At 38.3% G+C, this 24,560-nt stretch overlaps 1 protein-coding gene across 1 annotated transcript in view; it reads right to left on the bottom strand.

Annotated features, from left to right (window-relative positions):
• LOC111143432 (adenylate kinase 5) overlaps positions 1-24,560 on the bottom strand; it is a 244,372-nt gene that overhangs the window by 171,020 nt on the left and 48,792 nt on the right. The window contains exon 6 of the mRNA XM_022497172.1: positions 12,080-12,271. Within this exon, the coding sequence (XP_022352880.1) occupies positions 12,080-12,271 (192 nt within the window). The remainder of the gene's footprint in view (positions 1-12,079; positions 12,272-24,560) is intronic.

Below are 24,560 nucleotides of genomic sequence, written 5' to 3'. Positions count from 1 at the left end.
GAAGAGTGGGCTTGGGATTCTCCCTCTCCCTCTGCCCCTTCCCCGGCTTGAGCAGGCTTCTCCTCCTCTCTCTCAAATGAATAAATAAATATTTTTTAAAAAATGAAAGTAATTGGATTCATTTTTAAATTTAGCTCTGGTTATTTTAAAACCAGGATTACAAAGATCTATGTTAATAAGTAAATTAAACATGTACTACTAGAGGAGTCTAACATGGTGGAGGAGAAGGAGACCCTAATTTCATCTGGTCCCAGGAATTCAGCAAGATAGCTATCAAATCATCCTGAACACCTGCAAACTCAATTCATAGATCTAATAAAAGAATAGCTGCAACTCTGCAAATAGAAAAGTGACCACTTTCTGCAAGAATGACAAGATGGAAAAACTCGCTTCAAAAAAGAGAACAAGGGGTGCCTGGGTGGCTCAGTGAGTTAAAGCCTCTGCCTTCAGCTCAGGTCATGATCCCAGGGTCCTGGGATCGAGCCCCACATCGGGCTCTCTGCTCAGCTGGGAGCCTGCTTCCCTTCCTTTCTCTCTGCCTGCCTCTCTGCCTACTTGTGATCTCTGTCTGTCAAATAAACAAATAATATCTTAAAAAAAGAGAACAAGAGGCTGTACTGACTGCCAGGGACCTAATCAGTATGGACAGAAGTAAGATGCCAGGGGCGCCTGGGTGGCTCAGTAGGTTAAAGCCTCTGCCTTCGGCTCGGGTCATGATCCCAGGGTCCTGGGATCGAGCCCCACATTGGGCTCTCTGCTCAGCGGGGAATCTGCTTCCTCCTCTCTCTCTGCCTGCCTCTCTGCCTACTTGTGATTTCTGTCTGTCAAATAAATAAATAAAATCTTAAAAAAAAAAGGAAGTAAGATGTCAGAGCTAGAGTTCAGAATAATGATTATAAAATACTAGTTAGGTTTGAAAAAAGCATAGAAGACACAAAAGAATCCCTTTCTGGAGAAATAAAAGAACTAAAATCTAATCAAGTCAAAATAAAAAAGGCTACCAATGAGATGAAATAAAAAATGGAGGCTCTACAATGTCCACAATAGCCAAACTATGGAAAGAACCTAGATGTCCATCAACAGATGAATGGATAAAGAAGATGTGGTATATATATACACAATAGAATACTATGCAGCCATCAAAAGAAAGGAAATCTTGCCATTTGCAATGATGTGGATGGAACTAGAGGGTATTATGCTAAGCGAAATAAGTCAATCAGAGAAAGTAAATTATCATATGATCTCCCTGAAACGAGGAATTTGAGAGGCAGAGTGGAGGGGGTAGGGAAGGGAAAAATGAAACAAGGTGGGATTGGGAGGGAGACAAACCATAAGAGACTCTTAATCTCACAAAACAACGTGAAGGTTGCTGGGGGAAGGGGGGGTACGGAGAGGGTGGTTGGGTTATGGACATTGGGGAGGGTAGGTGATATGGTGAGTGCTATTAAGTGTGTAAGCCGGATGATTCACAAACCTGTACCCCTGGGGCAAATAATACATTATATGTTAATAAAAATAATTAATTTTTTAAAATAGAGGCTCTAACTGCCAGGATAAATGAGGCAGAAGAGAGAATTAGTGATATAGAAGACCAAACGATGAAGAATAAAGCAGAGAAAGAGAGATAACAGCTACTGGATCACAAGGGGAGAATTTTAGAGATAAGTGACACCATAAACAACACAATACTAGAATAATTGGGATCCCAGAAGAAGAGGCAGGAGAGAGAGGGGCAGAAGTATATTGGAGCAAATTATAGTGGAGAACTTCCCTAATTTGGAAAGGAATCAGGCATCAAAATCCAGGAGGCACAGAAAACTCCCCCTCAAAATCAATAAAAGTAGATCAACACCCCAACATATAATAGTGAAATTTGCAAATCTCAGAAACAAAGAGAACATCCTGAAAGCAGCTCAGACAAGAGATCTGTAACCTACAAGGGTAGAAACATTAGATTGGCAGCAGACCTATCCACAGAGACCTGACAGACCAGAAAGGACTGGCATGATATATTCAGGGTACAAAATGAGAAAAATATGCAGCCAAGAATACTTTATTATCCAACTAGGATGTCATTCAAAATAGAAGGAGTGATAAAAAGCTTCCAGTACAAGCAGAAACGTAAAAGAATGTGTGATCACCAAGCCAGCCCTACAAGAAATATTAAAAGGGATCCTCTAACAAAAAGAGAGCCCAAAAGTAACATAAACCAGAAAGGAACAGAGACAATAGAAAATAACAGTCACTTTACAGATAATACAATGACACTAAATTCCTACCTTTCAGTAGTTACTCTGAATCTGAATGTAAATTGTCTAAATGACCCAATCAAAAGACGTAGACTATCAGACTGGATAAAAAAGCAAGACACATCAATAAGCTGTTGGCAAAGACACAGTTTAGACTGCAAGATACCCCCATATTTAAAGTGGGGGGTGGAAAACCATTTACCATGCTAACGGACATCAAAAGAAAGCAGGAGTGGCAATCCTTATATTTAGACTAATTAGATTTTAAACCAAAGACTGTAATCAGAGATGAGGAAAGACACTCTATCATAATTAAAGAGTCTATCCAAAAAGAAGATCTAACAATTGGAAATATTTATGGCCCTAACAAGGGAGCAACAAACTATATAAGCCAATTAATAAGAAAATTTTTAAAAACCACATCAATAATAAGACAATAATATCAGGGGACTTTAATACCCTCCTCACTGCAATGGACAGATCATCTAAGCAGAAGATCAACAAGGAAATAAAGGCTTTAAATGACATACTGGACCAGATGAACATCACAGATATATTCAGAACATTCCATCCCAAAACAATAGAATATACATTCTTCTCAAGTGCGCATGGAATATTCTCCAGAATAGATCATATACTGGATCACAAATCAGGTCTCAGCTGGTGCCAAAAGACTGGGATCATTCCCTGCCTATCTTCAGACCACAGTGCTTTGAAACTAGAACGCAAACGCAAGAGGAAATTTGGAAAGAACTCAAATACATGGAGGGTCCTAAAGCATCCTACTAAAGATTGAATGGGTCAACCAGGAAATTAGAGAAGAATTTTAAAAAATTCATGGAAACAGGTGAAAATGAAAACACAATTGTTCCAAATCTTTGGGATGCAGTAAAGGTGATCCTAAGAGGGAAGTACTTAGCAATACAAGACTTTCTCAAGAAATAATAAAGGTCTCAAATACACAACCTAACCTTACACCTAAAGAAGCTGGAGAAAGAACAGCAAATAAAGCCTAAAACCAGCAGAAGAAGAGAAATAATAAGGATGAGAACAGAAATCATTGAAATAGAAACCAAAAGAACAGTAGAACAGATCAATGAAACTAGGAGCTGGTTCCTTGAAATAATTAATAAGACCAATGAACCCCTGGCCAGACTTATCAAAAAGAAAAGAGAAGGGACCCAAATAAATAAAATCATGAGACTTATCAAAAAGAAAAAAAGAAAGGACCCAAGTTAATAAAATCATGAATGAAAGAGGAGAGATCACAACCAACACCAAAGAAATACTATTATAAACTATTATAAGAACATATATGAGAAACTGTATGCCAACAAATCAGGAAGTCTGGAAGAAATGAATACATTCCTAGAGATGCATCAACTACCAATACTGAGACAGGAAGATAGAGAAAACCTGAACAGACCCATAACCAGCAAGGACACTCAAGCAGTCATCAAAAATCTCCCAACAAACAAGAGCCCAGGGCCAGACGGCTTCCAAAGGGAACTCTACCAAACATTTAAATAAGAATTAATACCTATTCTTCTGAAGCTATTTCAAAAAATAGAAATGGAAGGAAAACTTCCGAACTCTTGCTATGAGGCCAGCATTACCTTGATCTCCACACCAGACAAAGACCCCACCAAAAGGGAGAATTACGGACCAATATCCCTGATGAACATGGATGGAAAGATTCTCACCAAAATACTAGTAAATAGGATCCAACAATACATTAAAAGGATTATTCACCACGACCAAGTAGGATTTATTCCTGGGCTGCAAGTTTGGTGCAACATCTGCAAATCAATGTGATACACTACATAAATAAAAGAAAGGACAAGAACCATATGATCTTGTTAGATGCAGAAAAAGCATTTGACAAGGTACAGCATCCTTTCTTGATTAAAACTCTTCACACTGTAGGGATAGAAGACACATACCTCAATAACATAAAAGCCATCTTTGAAAAGCCCACAGCAAATATCGTTCTCAATAGGGAAAAACTGAGAGCTTTTTCCCTAAGGTCAGGAAATGGCAGGGATGTCTACTATCACCACTGCTGTTCAACATAGTACTGGAAGTCCTAGCCTTAGCAATCAGACAACAAAAATAAATAAAAGGCATTTGTATCAGCAAAGAAGTCAAACTCTCACTCCTTGCAGATAACATGATACTCTGTGGAAAACGCAAAAGACTCCAATTCAAAACTGCTAGAACTCATACTGGAATTCAGCAACATGGCAGGATATAAAAGCAATGCACAGAGATCAGTTGCATTCTTATACCCTAATAATGAGACAGAAGAAAGAGAAATTAAGGAGTCAATCCCATTTACAAGTGCACCTAAAAACCGTAAGACATCTAGGAATAAACCTAACCAAAGAGGGAAGGATCTGCACTCAGAAAACTATATAGAACTCATGAAAGAATTTGAGAAAGACACAAAGAAATGGAAAAATATTCCATGCTCATGGATTGGAAGAACAAATATTGTTAAAATGTCTCTGCTACCTACAGCAATCTACACATTCAAAGCAATCCCTTTCAAACCATCAATGGTCAACTTTTTTCACAGAGCTGAAACAAATAATCCTAAAATTTTCATGGAATCAGAAAATATCCCAAATAGCCAAAGGAATGTTGAAAAAAAAATCAAAACTGGTAGCATCATAATTCTGGACTTCAAGCTCTATTACAAAGCTGTCATCATCAAGACAGTATGGTACTGGGACAAAAACAGACACATAGTTCAATGGAACAGAACAGAGAACCCAGAAATGGACCCTCAACTCTATGGTCAACTAATCTTCGACAAAGCAGGAAAGAATGTCCAATGGAAAAAGGTTCACCATTCAACAAATTATGTTGGGAAAACAGGACAGCCACATGCAGAACAATGAAACTGGACCATTTCCTTACACCATACACAAAAGTAGACTCAAAATGGATGAAAGATCTCAGTGTGACACAGGAATCCATCAAAATCCTAGACAAGAACACAGGCAGCAACCTCTTTGAACCTGGCTCCAGCAACTTCTTGCTAGACACATCTCCAAAGGCCAAAAATGAACTATTGGGACTTCATCAAGGTAAAAAGTTGACACAGCAAAGGAAACAGTTGACAAAACCAAAGACAACCAATAGAATGGGAGAAGATATTCACAAATGACATATCAGATAAAGGGCTAGCATCCAAAATCTATAAAGAACTTATCAAACTCAACACCTAAAGAACAAATAATCCAATCAAGAAATGGGCAGAAGACATGAACAGATATTTCTGCAAAGACAGCTGAGAGAAAGAGAGATAAACAGCTGTAGGATCACGAAGGGAGAATTTGACACATGAAAAAGTGTTCAACATCATTCGGCATCAGGGAAATACAAATCAAAACCACAATGAGATACCACCTCACACCAGTCAGAATGGCTAAAATTAACAACTCAGGAAATAACAGATGCTGGCGAGGATGTGGAGAAAGGGGAACCCCCCTACACTGTTGGTGGGAATGCAAGCTGGTGCAGCTACTCTGGAAAACAGCATGGAGGTTACTCGAAAAGCTAAAAACAGAGCTACCCTATGATCCAGCAATTGTACTACTGGGTTTTTACCGCAAAGATACAAATGTAGTGGTCCGAAGGGGCACCTGAACCCCAAAGTTTATAGCAGCAAAGTCCACAATAGCCAAACTATGGAAAGAGCCCTGATGTCCATTTTCAGATGGAAGGATAAAGAATATGTGGTATATATATGTACACACACACACACACACACACACACACACAGGAATATTATGCAGCCATCAAAAAATGAAATCTTGCCATTTGCAATGACGTGGATGGAACTAGAGGGTATTATACTAAGTGAAATAAGTCAATCAGAGAAATACAATTACCATATGGTCTCACTGATATGTGGTATTTAAGAAAAAAACGAGAAGATCATAAGGGAAGAGAGTAAAACTAAGATGAAACGAGAGAGGGAGACAAACCATAAGAAACTCTTTATCTCAGGAAGCAAAGTGAGGGTTGCTGGAGGGGACAGGAGGGGAGGGATGGGGTAACAGGGTGATGGACCTTAAGGAGGGCACATGATGTACTGAGCACTGGGTATTATGTAAGACTGATGAATCACAGACCTGTACCTCTGAAACCAATAATACATTATATGTTAATTTTAAAAAATCCAAATATCCATTCCAAAAAAATCCACAAAGATGCCACTCTCCTCAAAGAAGAGGTAATAGTTTTTCTAGGGCAGCTCTGTCTTGCTGCCTCTACACACAGTAGGATTCTATAAAAGCTTGTTGCCCAGACAGTGTGACTCCGTATAAGCTCTCTTGCCTTCGAATCAAAATGGATATTTCCCATGTTTCCTCTGGGATCTTCCTACTGAGGTTCTAACAGTATCAGGTTTCTTGCCAGAGGGCACTATCTACTTAGCTTTTTTTTTTTTTTTTAATTTAATTTAAAACAATTCAGAGGGCTGTATACTCAGCACACGTATATAAATTTAAAACAATTCAGAGGGCTGTATACTCAGCACACATATATACGTATATACGCCATCACCCAATAGCCTTTCTTATTAAACTTTGAAAACTGCTCTTTGACTGTATTCTGCCTTAGTTACTAAACCCACCCAAAAGGAATTAATGGGCCTTTTCATTACATGACAATGAATATTTAAACAGGATACAATAAGTGATAATATTTAAAGATAACACAGCTTTACTCTGTTACCTATTTACCAATTCATCAACCTCAAGTATTGAGAAGCAATGACAGAACCTTCCTCTTGAGTAATTTTAGGAGAATGGATTTGTTTGGGTAAACTCTCAGGAAGCATCTTCACTGGCTTTCTTGGTTTAGATGAGTGGCTGAATTTGCCCAGGGTTTGTGCTGTTTAGATTTCTTTTCCACCCACCCCCAACCCTGACCCCACCCCCACCCCGCCCCACCTCCTGGCGGCAATGCTAGTGGAGATGGTGATGATTAACCAATGGCTATGCACTGGCTGCTTAGAGATAAGTGTCCTTGGGTTTAAATGGTGGTGTCGACTCCTAGGAAACTAAGTTAATTGACAAATAATTATTCGGTTCTATGTAAATTAACTTTTATTGTTCCTGTTTATTTTCCCTTCAGCTACAAGTGTCTGGTGGGATGGGAACTACATAGTTTCAGTGGTGAATTTGAAATATATAATATAGGTATTCTCAGATTTGAAGGAAATGATATGAGGCATATGGGGGTGACCTGGGGGCTCAGGGACAGTATCTGGTGAATTAACAATACTGTGGTTATGACAAGGATGTGTTCTCTCTGCCAGTGGTTTCCCCAGCACCAAAGTCAGTCTGCAATGAAGTATTTCCTAATCCACTGCAAAATGAGAAAAGGCAAATGTTGGGAGCTTTCCTTAAAGCCAAATAGATTTATCTAGAGACTTTATTTGTAAGCATGTCATCCCTAATTTTGTGTGCGTGTGTGTGCGCGCGTGTGTGTGTGTGTATGTGCGCGCACTAAAAATATGTCTTTCAAACAGTGGTAATGATTATTATCTATATTAAGTAGCATTTATTCAATGCACACAAGTGTGTAACAATTTCCCTGGTGAGTGCCATGGTTTTCTGGCTGGATCAAGAGCACAGTGCATTTTGGAAAATAAAAATATAAACATTATAGCTTACCCTATTATTTTTCAATCATTTTAGAAGGCCCTTCAATGAACAAAACTGTGTATATTTTTTAAATAGTTCATCAAATTTACTTAAGCTTGACTTGTTTTTTTTTTTTTTTTAAAGATTTTATTTATTTGACAGAGAGAGACAGAGAGAGTGAGAGAGGGAACACAAGCAGGGGGAGTGGGAGAGGGAGAAGCAGGCTTCCCGCAGAGCAGAGAGCCTGATGCAGGGCTCCATCCCAGGACCCTGGAATCATGCCCTGAGCCAAAGGCAGACGCTTAATGCTGAGTCACCCAGGTACCCAAGTCGGTACCCAAGTTACCATTAGTGGTAATTAATGCTATGTCTTCAGTAAGTTTCATCCAACTTGGTGAGGATGATTAAAACAGACCTGGGTTTCTTTAACTTTGAAAATAAAGATAAAAAATTATCATTACACACATATATAATTATTGAGACTTTTGAGAAACCCATAGAAGGGAAATTATGTTTCAAGAACTCTATAGTTTCATCAAGCCCCAGTGCTTCAAAATGTCATGAAACAGAGCTTACCCAGTAAGACTAAATAAACAGCTTTCTTGTTCCCGGTAATACTCAAACAAACTTCTAAACAAAACTCTTGACAAACTTGGAGAACTCATAGCACCTAACTTAATTAAGAGCACAGAGCTGTAAAAGATATGATGAGCAATTACATCTGACCCTATAGTAAGTTAAAAAACAACATATAAAGTTGTCTGAGAAGATTCTATGATGTCCCTACTATCCTAGCCTTGTGATTTCATAGCATGTATTTCTTGCACAGATAGCTGTATATGGGTAAGTATAATAAAAGAATCAAAATGAAAAGATCCAAGTGATGGGAACCATGTCAATAAGATACAGTATTCAGATAACAGCACATTTTCCTGACTATTTTGATTAGGTTTTCTCTTCAGTTGCACTGGGTTTGTTCTTGATCTGCCAATAGGTAGAGTCAATGATGAAGAAAAAATGAAGAAAAAAAATGAGTTGATGTTTCGTACAATCTAATCACACTATTCAGCCACAGCCATTACATGGCTTGATTAGACAGACAATATAGAAGTTAAAAAAACACTGGGCAATTTAAAAACTGGAAACAGACACTTTTAAAGAAAAAATGAAAAAATGAATTTGGCATGAAGCTTTTAAAATCTGATTCTGCATTTTGGGTTTCCTCAATAATCTATCTATGGGAGAAAAGGCAACAGAGAGCCCTCAAAGAGCACAGAATTGTTGGTGGTAATTGTAGGTTCCAAAAGATGGGAGGAGAGGTGAAGGGAAGAGAGAGGAAGAAACACAAGAATTTACGAAACAATATCAATCACTTAAATTGCCCTTACAACGTTTCAGGCACTATTCTAAACACCTGATATCAATTTACTCTTTATAATTACACTGAGGCAGGATGAATGTTTATACCCATTTCACAGGTCAGGCAGCTGAGACAGTAAGTAGCCTGCAGGGGGTCACGCAGGGGGTCACGCAGTCGGTAGGTGGCACAGCTGGAATCAGCCAGGCAGTGGGGCTGCATGGTGTACCCTCAACATGGTCTCTGCATTACCAGTCTCTTCCGTGGTACACACATTCTTTCATTTCACCCATACAACATTATGTGGTAGGTAACGTCATCTCCAATTTATAGTCGGAGACCAAGTTCTAGAACATCATGAATTTATTAAATGGCACTGGAGCATTTCAAGTGAGAGTTTCAGACTCCAAAGCACTTGGGAAGAGAAGCACCGAGATGAAGAGGGATGTGGTCTCTGTGGTCTTTAAGGACCTCAAACCAGCATGAATGATTAATCTTACTTGTGGGTGGGAAGAGTCTGTTCCCCTCAATTCCTAACACGGTGCATGACATATGTGAGGATCCTTGTACATTCTCCTTTGCAACAGTTATCACATTGAATAACTCATTGTTTACTATCTCTTTCCCCACAGACTGTAAGTTTTGTTCATTTACTGGGAGCACACTATGTACAAGGCAGGTACTGTTCTAGGAATTTGTAATCTGTAACGGAATAAAATAAAGATCCTTACCTTTTGCTTATTTAGCTTTGCATCCCTAGCACCTGGCACCCAGTGATTTTCAATAAATATTTACTAAATAAATAAATGAATCAATGAAGATGGGCAGGTAGAAGCAACAGAAAAAACTACAGAGAAAAGGAAATATTTGGGTTTGATCTATTAACGCCCCGTTTTTAAATTAAAATCTTAATATGTTTGTGATGAATAAGGATGATTGTTTTTATTATTTAACTCATCTTTAAGGCAGAAATATTACCAAATATATTTTAATTCCAAAACCGAACTATGATCCGTGTTCTGAAGGAGGACATGTGATTCAGGATGCAGTACTTGCTCCTTTGACAGACGGAAATTTTCTAATCCTATTCCCCTGAGCCTAGCCTGTGTTTGCATTCACCACTTTTCAAAAGGTGACTTTCCAAGGCAAGTCTCCCAATAATTAGAGGCGTTTAACCTGAAGCTTATTTGGTTTCAGCAGTGAGGTTACAGGCTGTTATCCACATTGTTATTGACTCCCTCAATTACTGGCAATGGCATTTCACCTCCATGCAAAATATTAGTAAATTAACAACCCCCACTCTGCATTCATTTGGGAAATCTGCTCTGCTTGTGATGACGAACATGACAGGCAGGGAGTAATCAGAGACGCTCTGGTAATACCTTTAAGCCTTGCAAACATCAATTAAAACTCTGGCTCTGCACTTTGCAGTTGGGGGTTTGGTCTGCAGGGTAAATTTCTTTTCTCTTGACACAATGCGGAAGTCAGCACTGGTAATTTGCTAGAGAAACAGGGAACAAACCCAACAAAAATAACCAGAGAAACATTCACCCTGATTTTCTTGAATCTTTCCTATTTTCAATGTCTCTTTTAGACCATAAAATGAACTCTGGCACTGTGAACAATTTTCAGATCAGATTTACAATTCTCTGACATGACAACTTTGACTCAAAGAGCACATTCGAATAAATATTTCTTTAGAGTGCTAAAAAGGCTACAAAGAGATTATTATTCAAGTGTCGTGACTGTCTCAGATCTAAGGGCATCTTAGTCTAATGAAGAGATTTTTTACCCAGTAATTGCTAGGTCAAAGGGGCTCTGTGGATGAGCTTCAGTAGAGTTATTTAAAATTTGTTTAAAAAAAAAAATCTTACGTGCATTTTATTAAGAAAGGCATGCATTATTTTCATCAGATTGTTTACTGGGCATTGTAACCTCACCAGACAAGAATCTCTGGTCTGGTGAGAAAAACCCAAGGGCTGGGGGAGGGATGTGCTGAGCTCTGCTGTCATCCAGTTATCATTGGAGCTGCTCTGATGTTAGCTGTTCTCCCATAAAAAAGTTTTCTTCAGATGACCAATACCTTTGTCTCCTCTGTTTTAATACTTGAATTTCTGATGTGATGGGATTATAATTTAGCTGCCTCTTCACCTCTAACTTCCTGTATTCTCATAACTGTATTAAATAATGATTCAGTCCCATCTTTTATTGGTACATTGAGTATCGTTAACCACAAAACAAACTAATTACGAAAACATTAATATCAGCTTTGGGTTAGTAGAGCAGAATGATTAATGCCTTCCATTTTCAGACAGTATTACTGGTTTAAGCAAGTCAGACACTTAGGAAATTTTTTTGTGCTATTAGGATCTCATTTCCTTATATGGTACACTGTGATAAAACCTAACTTACAAATGCAAATCTAATAGAACACTATGTCAACTATGTGTTTTTAAGTCTATCAATTTTATTTGGTTTCCACAGACAGAAGAGTTGAGAAATTGGGCAAGTACTACTTAAAATGATCCAAATAATTATTTAAAAATGCTTTTAATCTTTGGGGGCTATAGAATTCTAGCCAAGATTAAAATTTATCATTTTTTATAAAATTAAAGTGAAAGTATTTTCATCATAATGACTTAATCAAGGCAAAGCAAGTAAAAATTACTGATTTTTTTTTCTGTTGGATCTAAAACCCAAGAAAAGCCACTTTTGTTTTTTTAAAGTAAAGATGGTTTCTAAACTAGAACAGGTGAATTCGAAATCTGAAAGATTGTTCTTACACCAGACATGTAAAAGTGTAGCTAACTTACTGTCATGATGAGCCCCTTTTCCTGGAAGTATTTGACCAACGGAGCAGCGTTCTGCTTGAAGTTCATTAGTCTCCTTTGGGTAGCTTTCAGATTGTCATCAGGCCGCCCCTGTTGCTCTGCGCGCTTCAGTAATCTTTCTTTGAGCCTCTGATTAGCACAAGCCAAGAACACCACCAAGTCGGGAGTACAGATCTGCGAAGAGCATCAAACAAGTAGACAAGCATTAACACACCAACCAATGCAAGTGTGGGCAGTGGCATTCTTCTCGTTTAATTCTGTTGAGGGTGCCACATCTTTGGCCCTCTATGTCTTTGCCAATATATTTTTAGGGCTACTGCTCTATACAAGAATAAGAGGAGCCACTGCTCTTATAAAGGCATACTTTGAAGTTCTTGAAGGAAATGGAAAGTGCTACTCCAGGGAATCCATAAAGGATTAGAAAGTGAAAGTGAAACAGGCTTATTGCTTGTATGGAGAAAGTTGTGGACAGAAGATCAAACCAGCTACAACACTCTCTTAAGCCAAAGCCATAAACCCAATCCAGAGCAAGGCCCTAACGAACTCTCTTCAATTCTATGAAGGCTGAGAGATGAGGAAGCAGCGGAAGGAAAGTCTGAAGCTAGCAGAGGTGGGTTCATGGGGTTTAAGGAGAGGCCTTCTCTGTAACTTAGATGTGCAACGTGAAGCCCCAAGGTGAGGGAGAAGCTGCAGCAAGTAATCCAGCAAATTATTTAGCTAAGACGATTAATGCAGGGAGCTTACACGAAACAACAGATTTTCAGTACAGATGAAAGAGTCTTATCCTGGAAGAGGACGCCATCTAGGTCTTTCTCAGGTACAGAGAAGACAATGCCTGGCTTCAAAGCGTCAAAGGACAGGCTGACTCCGTTGTTTGGAGCTAATGCACCTGGTGACTTTCAGAAGCCCGTCTCATTGACCATACTGAAAATTCCAGGGCCCTGAAGAATTATGCTAAATCTGCTCTGCTTATGCTCTGAAAATGGAACAACAAAGCCTGGTTGATGGCACATCATTTCAAAACATGGTTTACTGAGCAGTTTAAGCCCACTGTTGGGACCTATTGCTCAGAAAAAAGATGCCTTTCAAAGTATTATTGCTCATCAACAATGCACCTGATTAGCCAAGAGCTCTGATGGAAATGTACAGTGATAGTAACGTTGCTTTCATTGCCTACTAACACAACGTTGATCCTGCAGCCCATGGGCCACATAGGAATTTCAACTTTCACGTCTTATTAGATAAGAAATATATTCTGCAAGGTGATAGCTGCGATAGGTGGTGATTCTTCTGATGGATCTGGGCAAAGTCAGTTGGTGCTGTGAAGACTGTAGAAATGACACCAGAGGATTTAGACTGTTAGAGGGGTGCCTGGGTGGCTCAGTGGGTTGGGCCTCTGTCTTCAGCTTGGGTTGTGATCTCGGGGTCCTGGAATCAGGCCCCGCATCGGGCTCTTTGCTCGGTGGGGAGCCTGCTTCCCCCTCTCCCTCTGCCTTCCTTTCTGCCTGCTTGTGCTCTCTCTCTCTCTGTCAAAAAATTTAAAAAAAATTCTCTAGACTGTTACATCAACTTAGTTGGTAAAGCAGTGGCAGGGTTTGAGAAGATCGACTCCAATTCGGAAAGAGGTTCTACTGTGGGTAATGTGCTATCAAACAACATCTCCACCAGGAGTGGATTCCATCTCAAGAAACCACTTGTTTTGCTCATCCATAGGAATCAACTCCTTAAAGTCTGATCATGAGGTGCAGAAATGCAGTCATATATTCAGGCTCAACTTCTAATTCTAGTTCTCTTGCTATTTCCACCACATCTGCAGCTACTTCCTCCATGGAAGTTTTGAACCCCTCAAAGTCATCCATGAGGGTTGGAATCTACTTCCGGACTCCTGCTAATGTTATTTTGACCTCTTTCCACAAATCACAAATGTTCTTAATAGCATCTAGAATGGTGAATCCTTCCCAAAAAGTTTTCAACTGATTTTGCCCAGATCCCTCAGAGGAGACCAATGTGGGACTTGATCCCAGGACCCCAGGATCATGACCTGAGCCAAGGGCAGTCGCTTAACTGACTAAGACACCCAGGAGCCCTGCAATAAAATATTTTAAAATTAAGATTTTGGGGGCATAATGTCATTGCACACTTAATAGACTACAGTATATAGTGTAGACATAACTTTCACATGTGCCAGGAAACCAAAATTTTCACCTGACTTGCTTTATTGTGATATCTGCTTTATAGCAATGGTCTGGACCTGAACCCACAATATGTCTAATGTATGCCTGTAGTTCATATAAATGGCATTCCCAACTTGCAGTGGCCTCTGTATTTCTGGAAAATACTTCTTGCCTATGTTCAAACAAGTACTCAGGTTAAATGAGGACAATATAGACAAAAATCTGCCAGAGGTATATGTGACCAGATTTTAGAGGGGACATGATGATTGAATTATAGATATTCTCTACAGTAAATTAGTACTGCTTCTATTATTACTTTTTGCTGTTCTTTTAAAAGTATCACTTGTAGGGGCACCTGGCTGGCTCAGTTGGTTAAGTATTTGATTCTTGATTTCAGCTCAGGTCATAATCTCAGAGTCCTGAGAGTGAGCCCTGAATGGGGTTCTGGGCTCAGTGCAGAGTCTGCTCCAGATTCTCTTTCTCCCTCCCTCTGCCCTTCCTTGCCCAGCCCCAATAAATGAATAACTAACTAACTAACTAACTAACTAAAAATGAATCTAAAGTATCCACTGTGTGCCACGCCCAGTGCTAAGTTATTTTTGTATGATATTGCTAAACTTTGCAATACCCTGTAAGGTACATATTATCTCCAGTTTACGCATGAACACACCTGGCTCTAAGAAATGAGGTGTTTGTTTGAGGTCATATGGTCAGAAAAGTCAAAGCTGGTATCAGTCTTGTCTAAGGCCTGTGTTCCTCTTACGATTACAAGGAACGAATTAATCCAAAAGCTTTCACAAATTTTTGAAAATACCAAGGGATAATTTGAAAAGAACCTATGAAATAAACAGTTCTCATTTAACTCAATTAGAACTAGTATTGCATTTAAAAGACTGCACGGCCATAGAAAGTGAATGTGGCTTCTTAATGAAGAACACACACAAAACAGATACCCATATCAAAAAATGGGCAGAAGATATGAACAGACACTTCTCCAATGAAGACATACAAATGGCTATCAGACACATGAAAAAATGTTCATCATCACTAGCCATCAGGGAGATTCAAATTAAAACCACATTGAGATACCACCTTACACCAGTTAGAACAGCCAAAATTAGCAAGACAGGAAACAACATGTGTTGGAGGGGATGTGGAGAAAGGGGAACCCTCTTACACTGACGGTGGGAATGCAAGTTGGTGCAGCCTCTTTGGAGAACAGTGTGGAGATTCCTCAAGAAATTAAAAATAAAACTTCCCTATGACCCTGCAATTGCACTACTGGGTATTTACCCCAAAGATACAGATGTAGTGAAAAGAAGGGCCATCTGTACCCCAATGTTTATAGCAGCAATGGCCACGGTTGCCAAACTGTGGAAAGAACCAAGATGCCCTTCAACGGACGAATGGATAAGGAAGATGTGGTCCATATACACTATGGAGTATTATGCCTCCATCAGAAAGGATGAATACCCAACTTTTGTAGCAACATGGACGGGACTGGAAGAGATTATGCTGAGTGAAATAAGTCAAGCAGAGAGAGTCAATTATCATATGGTTTCACTTATTTGTGGAGCATAACAAATAGCATGGAGGACATGGCGAGTTAGGAGAAGGGAGTTGGGGGAAATTGGAAGGGGAGGTGAACAATGAGAGACTATGGACTCTGAAAAACAATCTGAAGGGTTTGAAGAGGTGGGGGGGGGGGAGGTTGGGGGAACCAGGTGGTGGGTATTAGAGAGGGCACGGATTGCATGGAGCACTGGGTGTGGTACAAAAACAGTGAATACTGTTATGCTGAAAATAAATTAAAAAATGATTTTAAAAAAGGCAGTTTTGTATGGCAGTTTAAAGAAATGATTCAAAAAATAATAATAAAGAAATGATTCCAATATTTTTGCATCCTTACATTAGTAAATTATTTGAGCATATACCCTAATAAATACATACTTTTAAAAAAAGATTTTATTTATTTGACAGACAGAGATCACAAGTAGGCAGAGAGGCAGGCAGAGGGAGAGAGGAGGAAGCAGGCTCCCTGCTGAGCAGAGAGCCCGATGAGGGGCTCGATCCCAGGACCCTGAGATCATGACCTGAGCCAAAGGCAGAGGCTTAACCCACTGAGCCACCCAGGTGCTCCAAATACATATTTATTAATTAATTTAGAAAACATGCACATAACACCATACTAATATAGGATGCTTGCTGTAAAACATACACAAAATGCAATTTTAATAAGAAGAGATACAATAATTGCAATTTTAACATTTTCTTCCCACACTTTCCCATACTCTAGAGACCACTGGTTGGAAAATGGACCCTAGAGGCTGGGAACACACATTCCAGTTTTTGCCCTAGGACTTGCCAGCTGAGTGACAGGCATATTGGCTTAATTTTGCAAAGCCTCTATGTCTTCATCTGTTAATAAAGATATACAGACCTGCCTCCTTGAGTTACTATAAAGATTAAATAAGATCATGTATGTGAAACTCACAGCACAAATTTGATCCACAGTAAATGCTCAATAAATTTGAGCCATGTTTATTTTCTTGGTTTTCATGATTCTAAGTTGTCCTGGTCCTTCTTTAACTTTTTGTTATTTATTTTCTTGGCTCACCTTTTTTTCCTCCTTTAGCCCACAAGTGGGGTCCTTCCTTGAGGCTTAGATCATGTTACTGTTTTTAGGTCTTGTCTCCAGATTCTCATGTTCTTCTCATTCTTTTTTACCTCTTCTGGTTTCAACAACTGCCCTTAGTTGATGGATCCTAAATCTACATTTTCAGCACTGACTTTCAACAAAATCTAAGTCTTGTATTTTCAAATGCTTAATATGATGACTCTACCTGTAAGTCTTCATGTTACCTGTGACTTAGCAAAGCCATAATCAGTCTCAACACCTTTTTCCCTAAATGAAATTCCTGCCTTGCTTATTTATTAATTTTTCTACTTTTATGGTATTTTATGGTAGCAACACTATTTTCCTAAATCTCTCAGCTAGAAGAGAACATTCACTCATCAAATCTTTCATCTTTCTGAGCTATCAGCATTGTCTATGGATTTTGTCTTTGAAATGCCACTCAGACTCCTCTCCACCCCAGTTCCCACTGCCACTGAGCCATACATTAGCATTAGTGAGTAAGAGCATGAATTTTAGAATCAGATCATCTTGAATTTGAATCTAGAATCTGCCATCTATTTATTTTTGGTCTTTGAACAAATGATTCATTTTTTTCTGAGCCTCAGTTTTCTCAAAATAAGAGGAAAAGCTCTCCCTAAATGTCCATCAACAGATGAATGGATGAAGATGTGTTTTATACACACACATACACGCACGCGCACACACACACACATACACACACATACACATAGGAATATTATGCAGCCATCAAAAAGAATGAAATCTTGTCATTTGCAATGACGTGGATGGAACGAGAGGGTATGATGCTGAGTGAAATAAGTCAGTCAGAGAAAGACAACTATATGATCTCACTGATATGAGGAATTTGAGAAACAAGACAGAGGATCATAGGGGAAGGGAAGGAAAAATGAAAAAAGATGGAAACAGAGAGGGACAAACCATGAGAGACTCAATATCAGGAAACAAACTGAGGGTTGCTAGAGGGGACGGGGGTGGAAGGGACAGGGTGGCTGGGTGATGGACACTGGGGAGGGTATGTGCTATGGCAAGTGCCGTGAATTGTGTAAGACTGATGAATCACAGACCTGTACCTCTGAAACAAATAATACATTACATGTTAATAATGAAAAAAAAAAAAAAGAGGAAAAGCTCTCCATTTTTGTAGTCTAGTATTTCCTAATTAAAACAAAAAACAGGGCGCCTGGGTGGCTCAGTGGGTTAAAGCCTCTGCCTTCGGCTCAGGTCATGATCTCAGGGTCCTGGGATCGAGCCCCGCATCGGGTTCTCTGCTCCACAGGGAGCCTGCTTCCTCCCCTCTCTCTCTGCCTGCCTCTCTGCCTACTTGTGATTTCTCTCTCTCTGTCAAATAAATAAAATCTTTAAAAAAAAACAACCAAAAACAAAGTTTCTAAATAGCTTTTGAAAAGCTATTTAAAAAAAAATAGCTCTTTTTTCCAAAAAGCTGAAAAGCTTAATACTTTAATACTTTAGAAAATCACTTTGTAATTTTTGTGTGATATATAATAAGGGTATTATTTGAAGTTAAAACCTTTATTTTATCAAATATTATTTTGTAAAATTTATGTTTAATAAAATCCTTGGCAATATTTAGCCTTCCACAATATAACAAATTACATCCTTCAAAATTTGTTTAAAACAAATTATGTTATGAGGGACGCCTGGGTGGCTCAATCATTTAAGCGTCCAATTTGACTTCAGTTCAGGTCATGAAATCAAGGTTGTGAGATCGAGCCCCATGTCAGGCTCTGTGCTGGGCGTGGGGACTGCTTAAGATTTTTTTTCTCTCTCTCTCCCCTGTCCTACCTCCCCCCGCCCCCAGCCCCTGCTCACTCTCTCCCTAAATAAATACATAATATTAGGAAGAAAACAATTTCTGACAAATAAAACATTATATTACGCTTGATTTAGTTACAGTGTATATCAGAATATGGGGGGAAAACCCTGAGTTACTAGGTATTAAATGCAGATAAAAACTTTTTGACTTTTGAAATTCTTCCATTGGGCATTTAAACAAATGAAATGGTTTACTTTAATACATTTTGTGTTTTGCTTCAGGCTACAACGTAAGTGCTTCTCCTTACATAACACAATGAAATAATGGATAGACATGTATGTCATCATGACTATATTTTGTTTTTCCTGTTGGCTTTTGAAATCTTGGTTGGAGAAATTTATATAAGACTGAAATTTGCATAAGACTTTTCAGACTTTGAATAAGATTGCATTTTTTAAATTAAAAGGCTTTTTAAAAAAGCAGCTTTATGGGGCACCTAGGTGGCTCAGTGGTTTAAGCCTCTGCCTTTGGCTCAGGTCATGATCTTGGGGTCCTGGGATCGAGCCCCACATCAGGCTCTCTGCTTAGCAGGCAGCCTGCTTTCCGCCCCCCCGTCCCCCCGCCGCCCGCCTGCCTCTCTGCCTACTTGTGATCTCTGTCTGTCAAAAAGAAAAAGAAAATCTTTTTTTTTTTTTAAAAAGCAGCTTTAAGTTTACAGAAAACTTATGTGGAGTATCTAAGAGTTTTGATCCATGAAATGCAACTTCAGGTTTGAGAAAGATAACTTTGAAGCGAATTTGGATTTACTGCAATTAACTTGCTATCTTTCTTTGGTATAAATGACACAAGATATAATTAGAAATAGAAAAAAAAAAACAATTAAAATGTAGAACTAGTGAGGACTGTGGCAGCTGGGGCTAACAGGCTGACGGCTCAGCAGAGCGCCCACAGCCATTCGTGTGCTCATCTGAGTCCTAGTAACCCCCACACATGCCCAGTCATTAGGGCCTCATCTTCTCCAACTGTACTTCATTTTAAAGGAAAAAATATTTGAATCATTTATGTTTTTTTCCCCAAGATAGAAGCGGATACACTGCATTCCAAAAGATGTGAAGCCCCTAGAAAATTTTCATTAAATTCACTTGTGATGTGTTGAGAAGTATCACAGAGCAAAGTGGACCCTTGACATACCTTTTCTTACCCTAGGTTCTCAAAATACCTTTGCTGATTCAATGAATGAGTGAATATATATATAAATGAGAAGAAAATTTGAGATATCACTTTTGTCTGCAAGGAAGTAAGCTTCTCAACTGCTGATGTTATTTCTCTTAATCAATCAACTAAATCTTTTTTTTTTCCTGTCATTACATAGACATGCCAATCTTCCTCTGTCCATCGACTTAAAGTCCCTTACCTGAATGATTACTCTGTTGAAATGAACCTGTAACTGCCTTTGATAAGCAAAGACATACTCACTGTGTCAGACTGCCAAGTGAGCTTGTTTTAATACTCCCTGTTCCTGTTAGGACTTTTGGCTGGCCTATTCTTTATGAAGGTGTGTCAGAAGGCCTACATTTCATAATTCAAATGACACTGTCAGAAATCAGGAAGCAAAGTACTAAAGACAGAGAGAGAGAGAGAGAAAGAGAGAAGAAAAAATTGGAACAAAAACTGAAATCACAGAAACTGAAGACTGGAAAAAACTTGAGAAGTTATCTGACCCAAATTAATATCAAACCTGTAATTATCTCCACAGTCTCTTGACAAGTGATTTTTAAAGTTGAACATTTGAACTTGAATGTTCTTATGAGCATTTCTTGGGATGGGTACTTACTACTTACAAGACAGCCCCTTTTGTTATTGGAAGACTCTAATAACTAGGAAGTTCTTTCTAATATTGGGCTTAAATTTGCTTCCCTATTCTGCCCACAGTGAAAATGTAAAATAAATTATTTCTTTCATCCATTAAGCATTTACTGAACACACACCATTTTCACAGAAGCTAGATTAGATCACAAAAGGGAAAAAAAGGATAGATAATTAGACTTCACTGTCATTTAACATGGAAATAATTTCTGGGCAGAACTTTAAACAGACTACAAGGCTGGGTGACAAAAAACTAGAATATGGTCCCACCCAGGAGAAGGAGCTCTAGAAACTACTACTGCTGCCCCCTCTTGGTTGGACTCCACAGGGCTACACCATCAGAGCGTGTGTGAACCAGCCTCCCAGGACTAAATCCGTTTAGAATCACCCCCAAATTCCCATTATATTAGGTGATTAAATGTATTTAACAGCCAATTAGGCATACCTCAAAGAGAACTAGTGAACTAAAAGAGCAGAATAAAATATCCAGAATGAAACAAGGGGGAGACAGGGGTAGGAAAAGTACATCAAACAGCAAAAGAGACAAATGAGAGAGAATGCTTAGAAAGTTCTAGAAGAAAAGAGAAAATGAAGAAGCAGTATTAAACAATATAACAGCTAAGAATTTTCTAAACTCACAAATGATTCCAAGTTTCAGATTCAAAAAGCAATATAAAAGCCAAAAAGAATAAACAGAAAACCTCAGATCTAAGTATATCATAGTAAAACTGTTACAAGTTTAGACAGGCAAAAAGACCAAAGCAAAGCAAAACAAAAAAATCTTTAAAGCTGCCGGAAGAAAAGAAATGAAAGATTACCTTCAGAACAGCAACAATAAACAGCTGCATTTTCACAAAAGTGACAATGAAAGCCAAGAAACAATGAAAAGGTATCTTTTTTTTCAAAGAAATGCAAATTTTATTTTATTTTTAAAATGCTATCTTTAAAGTGGCCAATACAAAATAACTGCCAACCTACTTTTCTGTACGCAGTAATAAAATCTTTCAAAAATTAAGAGTAAATACAGATATTCTCAAACACAAACTGAGAGTATCTGTCCTCAGAAACTCTACACTAATGGAAACATTTAAAAATATTCTTTAGGTGGAAGAAGAATAAACCAAGATAGAAAACTGGCCCAGAGGAATGAATGAATAGCAATAAAATGGTAAATATGTGGGTAAAACTAAATGAGTATTGACCATATAAAAGAACACTACAAGTATTTTGTGGTCTTTAAAAATAGAGATTAGTCATGAGGCAGGTACATGGAGTTCAACTGTTTTAAGAACTTGTTCAGGAAGTGGCAGAAATACTGAATTCTATGAGACATTAAGTTAATGATGCATGTTGTGATCCCTAGAACAGGAGTTAGCAAATTTTTTCTATAAATGGCCTGATAATGAATATTTTAGACTTTTCAGGCCATATGGTCTTATAGCATGACAGCAGCCATCAACAGGAAAGCTGGTGGTGGGGACTGGGGAGACTTTAGAAGAGGGGGCAAGCCAAGGAGAAGGTGTAGTACCCAGTTAGTCACTGTGACCGGGGTCTGGGTCTTCCATGCTGCTGGGTCTTCTGAGAGACACATGTGAGGAGCCTTTGTCCACTAGCCGCTGTCTCCTACTGGTCAAGAGCTGCCCCCAGGCATATTACCTTCCCCATACTTTCACACTGTGGATGTACGAGTCCCAAACAGGAAGTCGAACGTCCTCAGGGAGTGGCCAGGCATTACAGTGGCGTGAGGCTGACCATAGGAGCAAAGACCAAGTAAAAGGTGGGCTATGAAAGTATAAGATAGGGCATCAGAGGTGCTCGATATAACTGTACACTTAAAATAGAAATATACAGAAAGGCTAAAGGTAAAAGGATGGAAAAAACACACTATGGAAACATTAACCCATAAAAAGGTGGTAAAAATATACAAATATCAAACCTGATTTGATATTTGATGGGCAAGGGGGGAAAAAACCTGAAAATAGGTAGGAGAGTGGATATTGCAAGTTCTCATCCCGAGAAAAACAATTTTTTTACCTATGTGTGGTGATGGATATTAACTGGATTTATTGTGATCATTTTGCATACACAGACATGGAATCATTGTGCTGAAATGAACTAATGATATGTCAATTACATCTCAGTTGAAAAATTAAAAAAAACAAATTCCTAATAATCCATTTTCTACCAAAATAATGGGCAAAATGTACAAACATTTCTTAAAAGAAGATATATAAATAGCCAATAATTACCTAAAAAGGGGTTTAGCCTCACTAATCATCAGGGAAATGCAAATCAAAACCACAGAGACATATCACCTTACACCTGTGAGAATGGCTACTGTCAAAAAGACAAAAGATAGCAAGTATTGACAAGATGTGGAGAAAAGGGAACCCTCGTGCCCTGGTGGTGGGAATGTAAACCGGTACAGCCACTATGAAATACAGTATAGACAGTCCTCAAAAATGTTAAAAACAGACTACATCTTAATCCACAAATACCACTTCTATGGATATAGCGAAAGGAAACAAATATCCCAGGGAGATATCTGCCCTCCCATAATCATTGCAGCATTGTTCTCAATAGCCAAGATATGGAAACAAACTAAATGTCAGCAGATGAATGGAAAGAGAAAATGTGGAATATATGTACAGTGGGATATTGTTCAGTGTTAAAAAAGTAGGAAATCCTGCCATTGTAACAACATGGATGAATCTGGAGGACATTATGTTAAGTGTAATAGGCAAGATACAGAAAGACAAATACTGCATGATCTCACTTACATGCAGAATCTAAAATAGTCAGCCTCACAAAAGCAGAGTAGAATGGTGGTTGTCAGAGGCTGGGGAGAGAGGGAAATGAGGAGATGTTGGCCAAAGGATACAAGGTGTCAGTTATGCAAGATGAGTAAGTTCCACAGATCTAGAGAATAGCAATGTGCCTACAGTTAACAGTACTGTATTATATACTTGAATCTTTGCTAAGTGGATAGATTTTAAGTGTTCTCACCACAAAAAAGAAAAACAAAGAAAATGGTAACTATGTGAGGTGGTAGATATGTTAGTTAGCTAGACTGTGGTGATCGTTTCACATATATCAAAACATCAATTTGTACAAATTTTGTCAATTATACTTCAATAAAATGAAAAAAAAAACCTGAACAAATGTCAAAGTATAGACTTTAAGGAGAGAAGTCTTACTGGAGCTGAAGGGTATCATTTCCTTACAATAAACTGTTAATTATTCGGGAAGAAATAATAACCTCAATTTGCATGACCCAGTAATACAGTCTCTCAGCACACAAAGCTGAACTTAAATAGAATTAAAAGAAAGTCACAAATCCACAATCATAGTTGGAGATTTTAATATGTCTTTCCAAGTGACTGATCGAACCCATGACAAAAAGATCAGTAAGGGAAAAGGAGATCTTAACATAATCAACTTTATAGATAGATAGATACAACCACGAAGTTGAATATAAAGTTTTTTAAAATACACACAGAAAATTTATAAAAGTTGACCATATTCTGAATCATGAAGGAAATTTAAATAAATTTCAAATGATTGAAACTCTCACTCAGGTTACCGTCAATGACTACAGTAGAAGTAAGCTCTGTATAAATAACAAAAATGGAAATTAAAAAATTCTGTGTGTAGAAATTAAACAATACATCTTAGCATAATCCTTGGTCAAAGAAACCAAAGTGGAAGTAGAAAATAAAATGACAATTAAATGACAATATTATGACATTTTAATTAATTGACAATTAAATGACAATTTAATTAAATGACAATAAATGATGACATTTCAAAACTTATGGGATGTATCTATATGCATAGTCATGGGAATATTTTATTGCCTTAAATGAACATGTTGAGGGAAAAAGACCTTGAAATTAGGGATCTAAGCATTCATCTCAAAATGGTAAAAAAAAAAATGAGGACTTTTTAGGTTGACTAAAAAGTAGAAAGAAGGAAAAGATAAAGACAAGC

This window comes from Enhydra lutris, unplaced genomic scaffold (genome assembly GCF_002288905.1).
Source record: "Enhydra lutris kenyoni isolate GAN:26980312 unplaced genomic scaffold, ASM228890v2 scaffoldscaffold9, whole genome shotgun sequence".
NCBI lineage: Eukaryota > Metazoa > Chordata > Mammalia > Carnivora > Mustelidae > Enhydra > Enhydra lutris.
The sequence above is the reverse complement of the archived record's forward strand: the minus strand, read 5'-3'. Positions and strand labels throughout refer to the sequence as shown.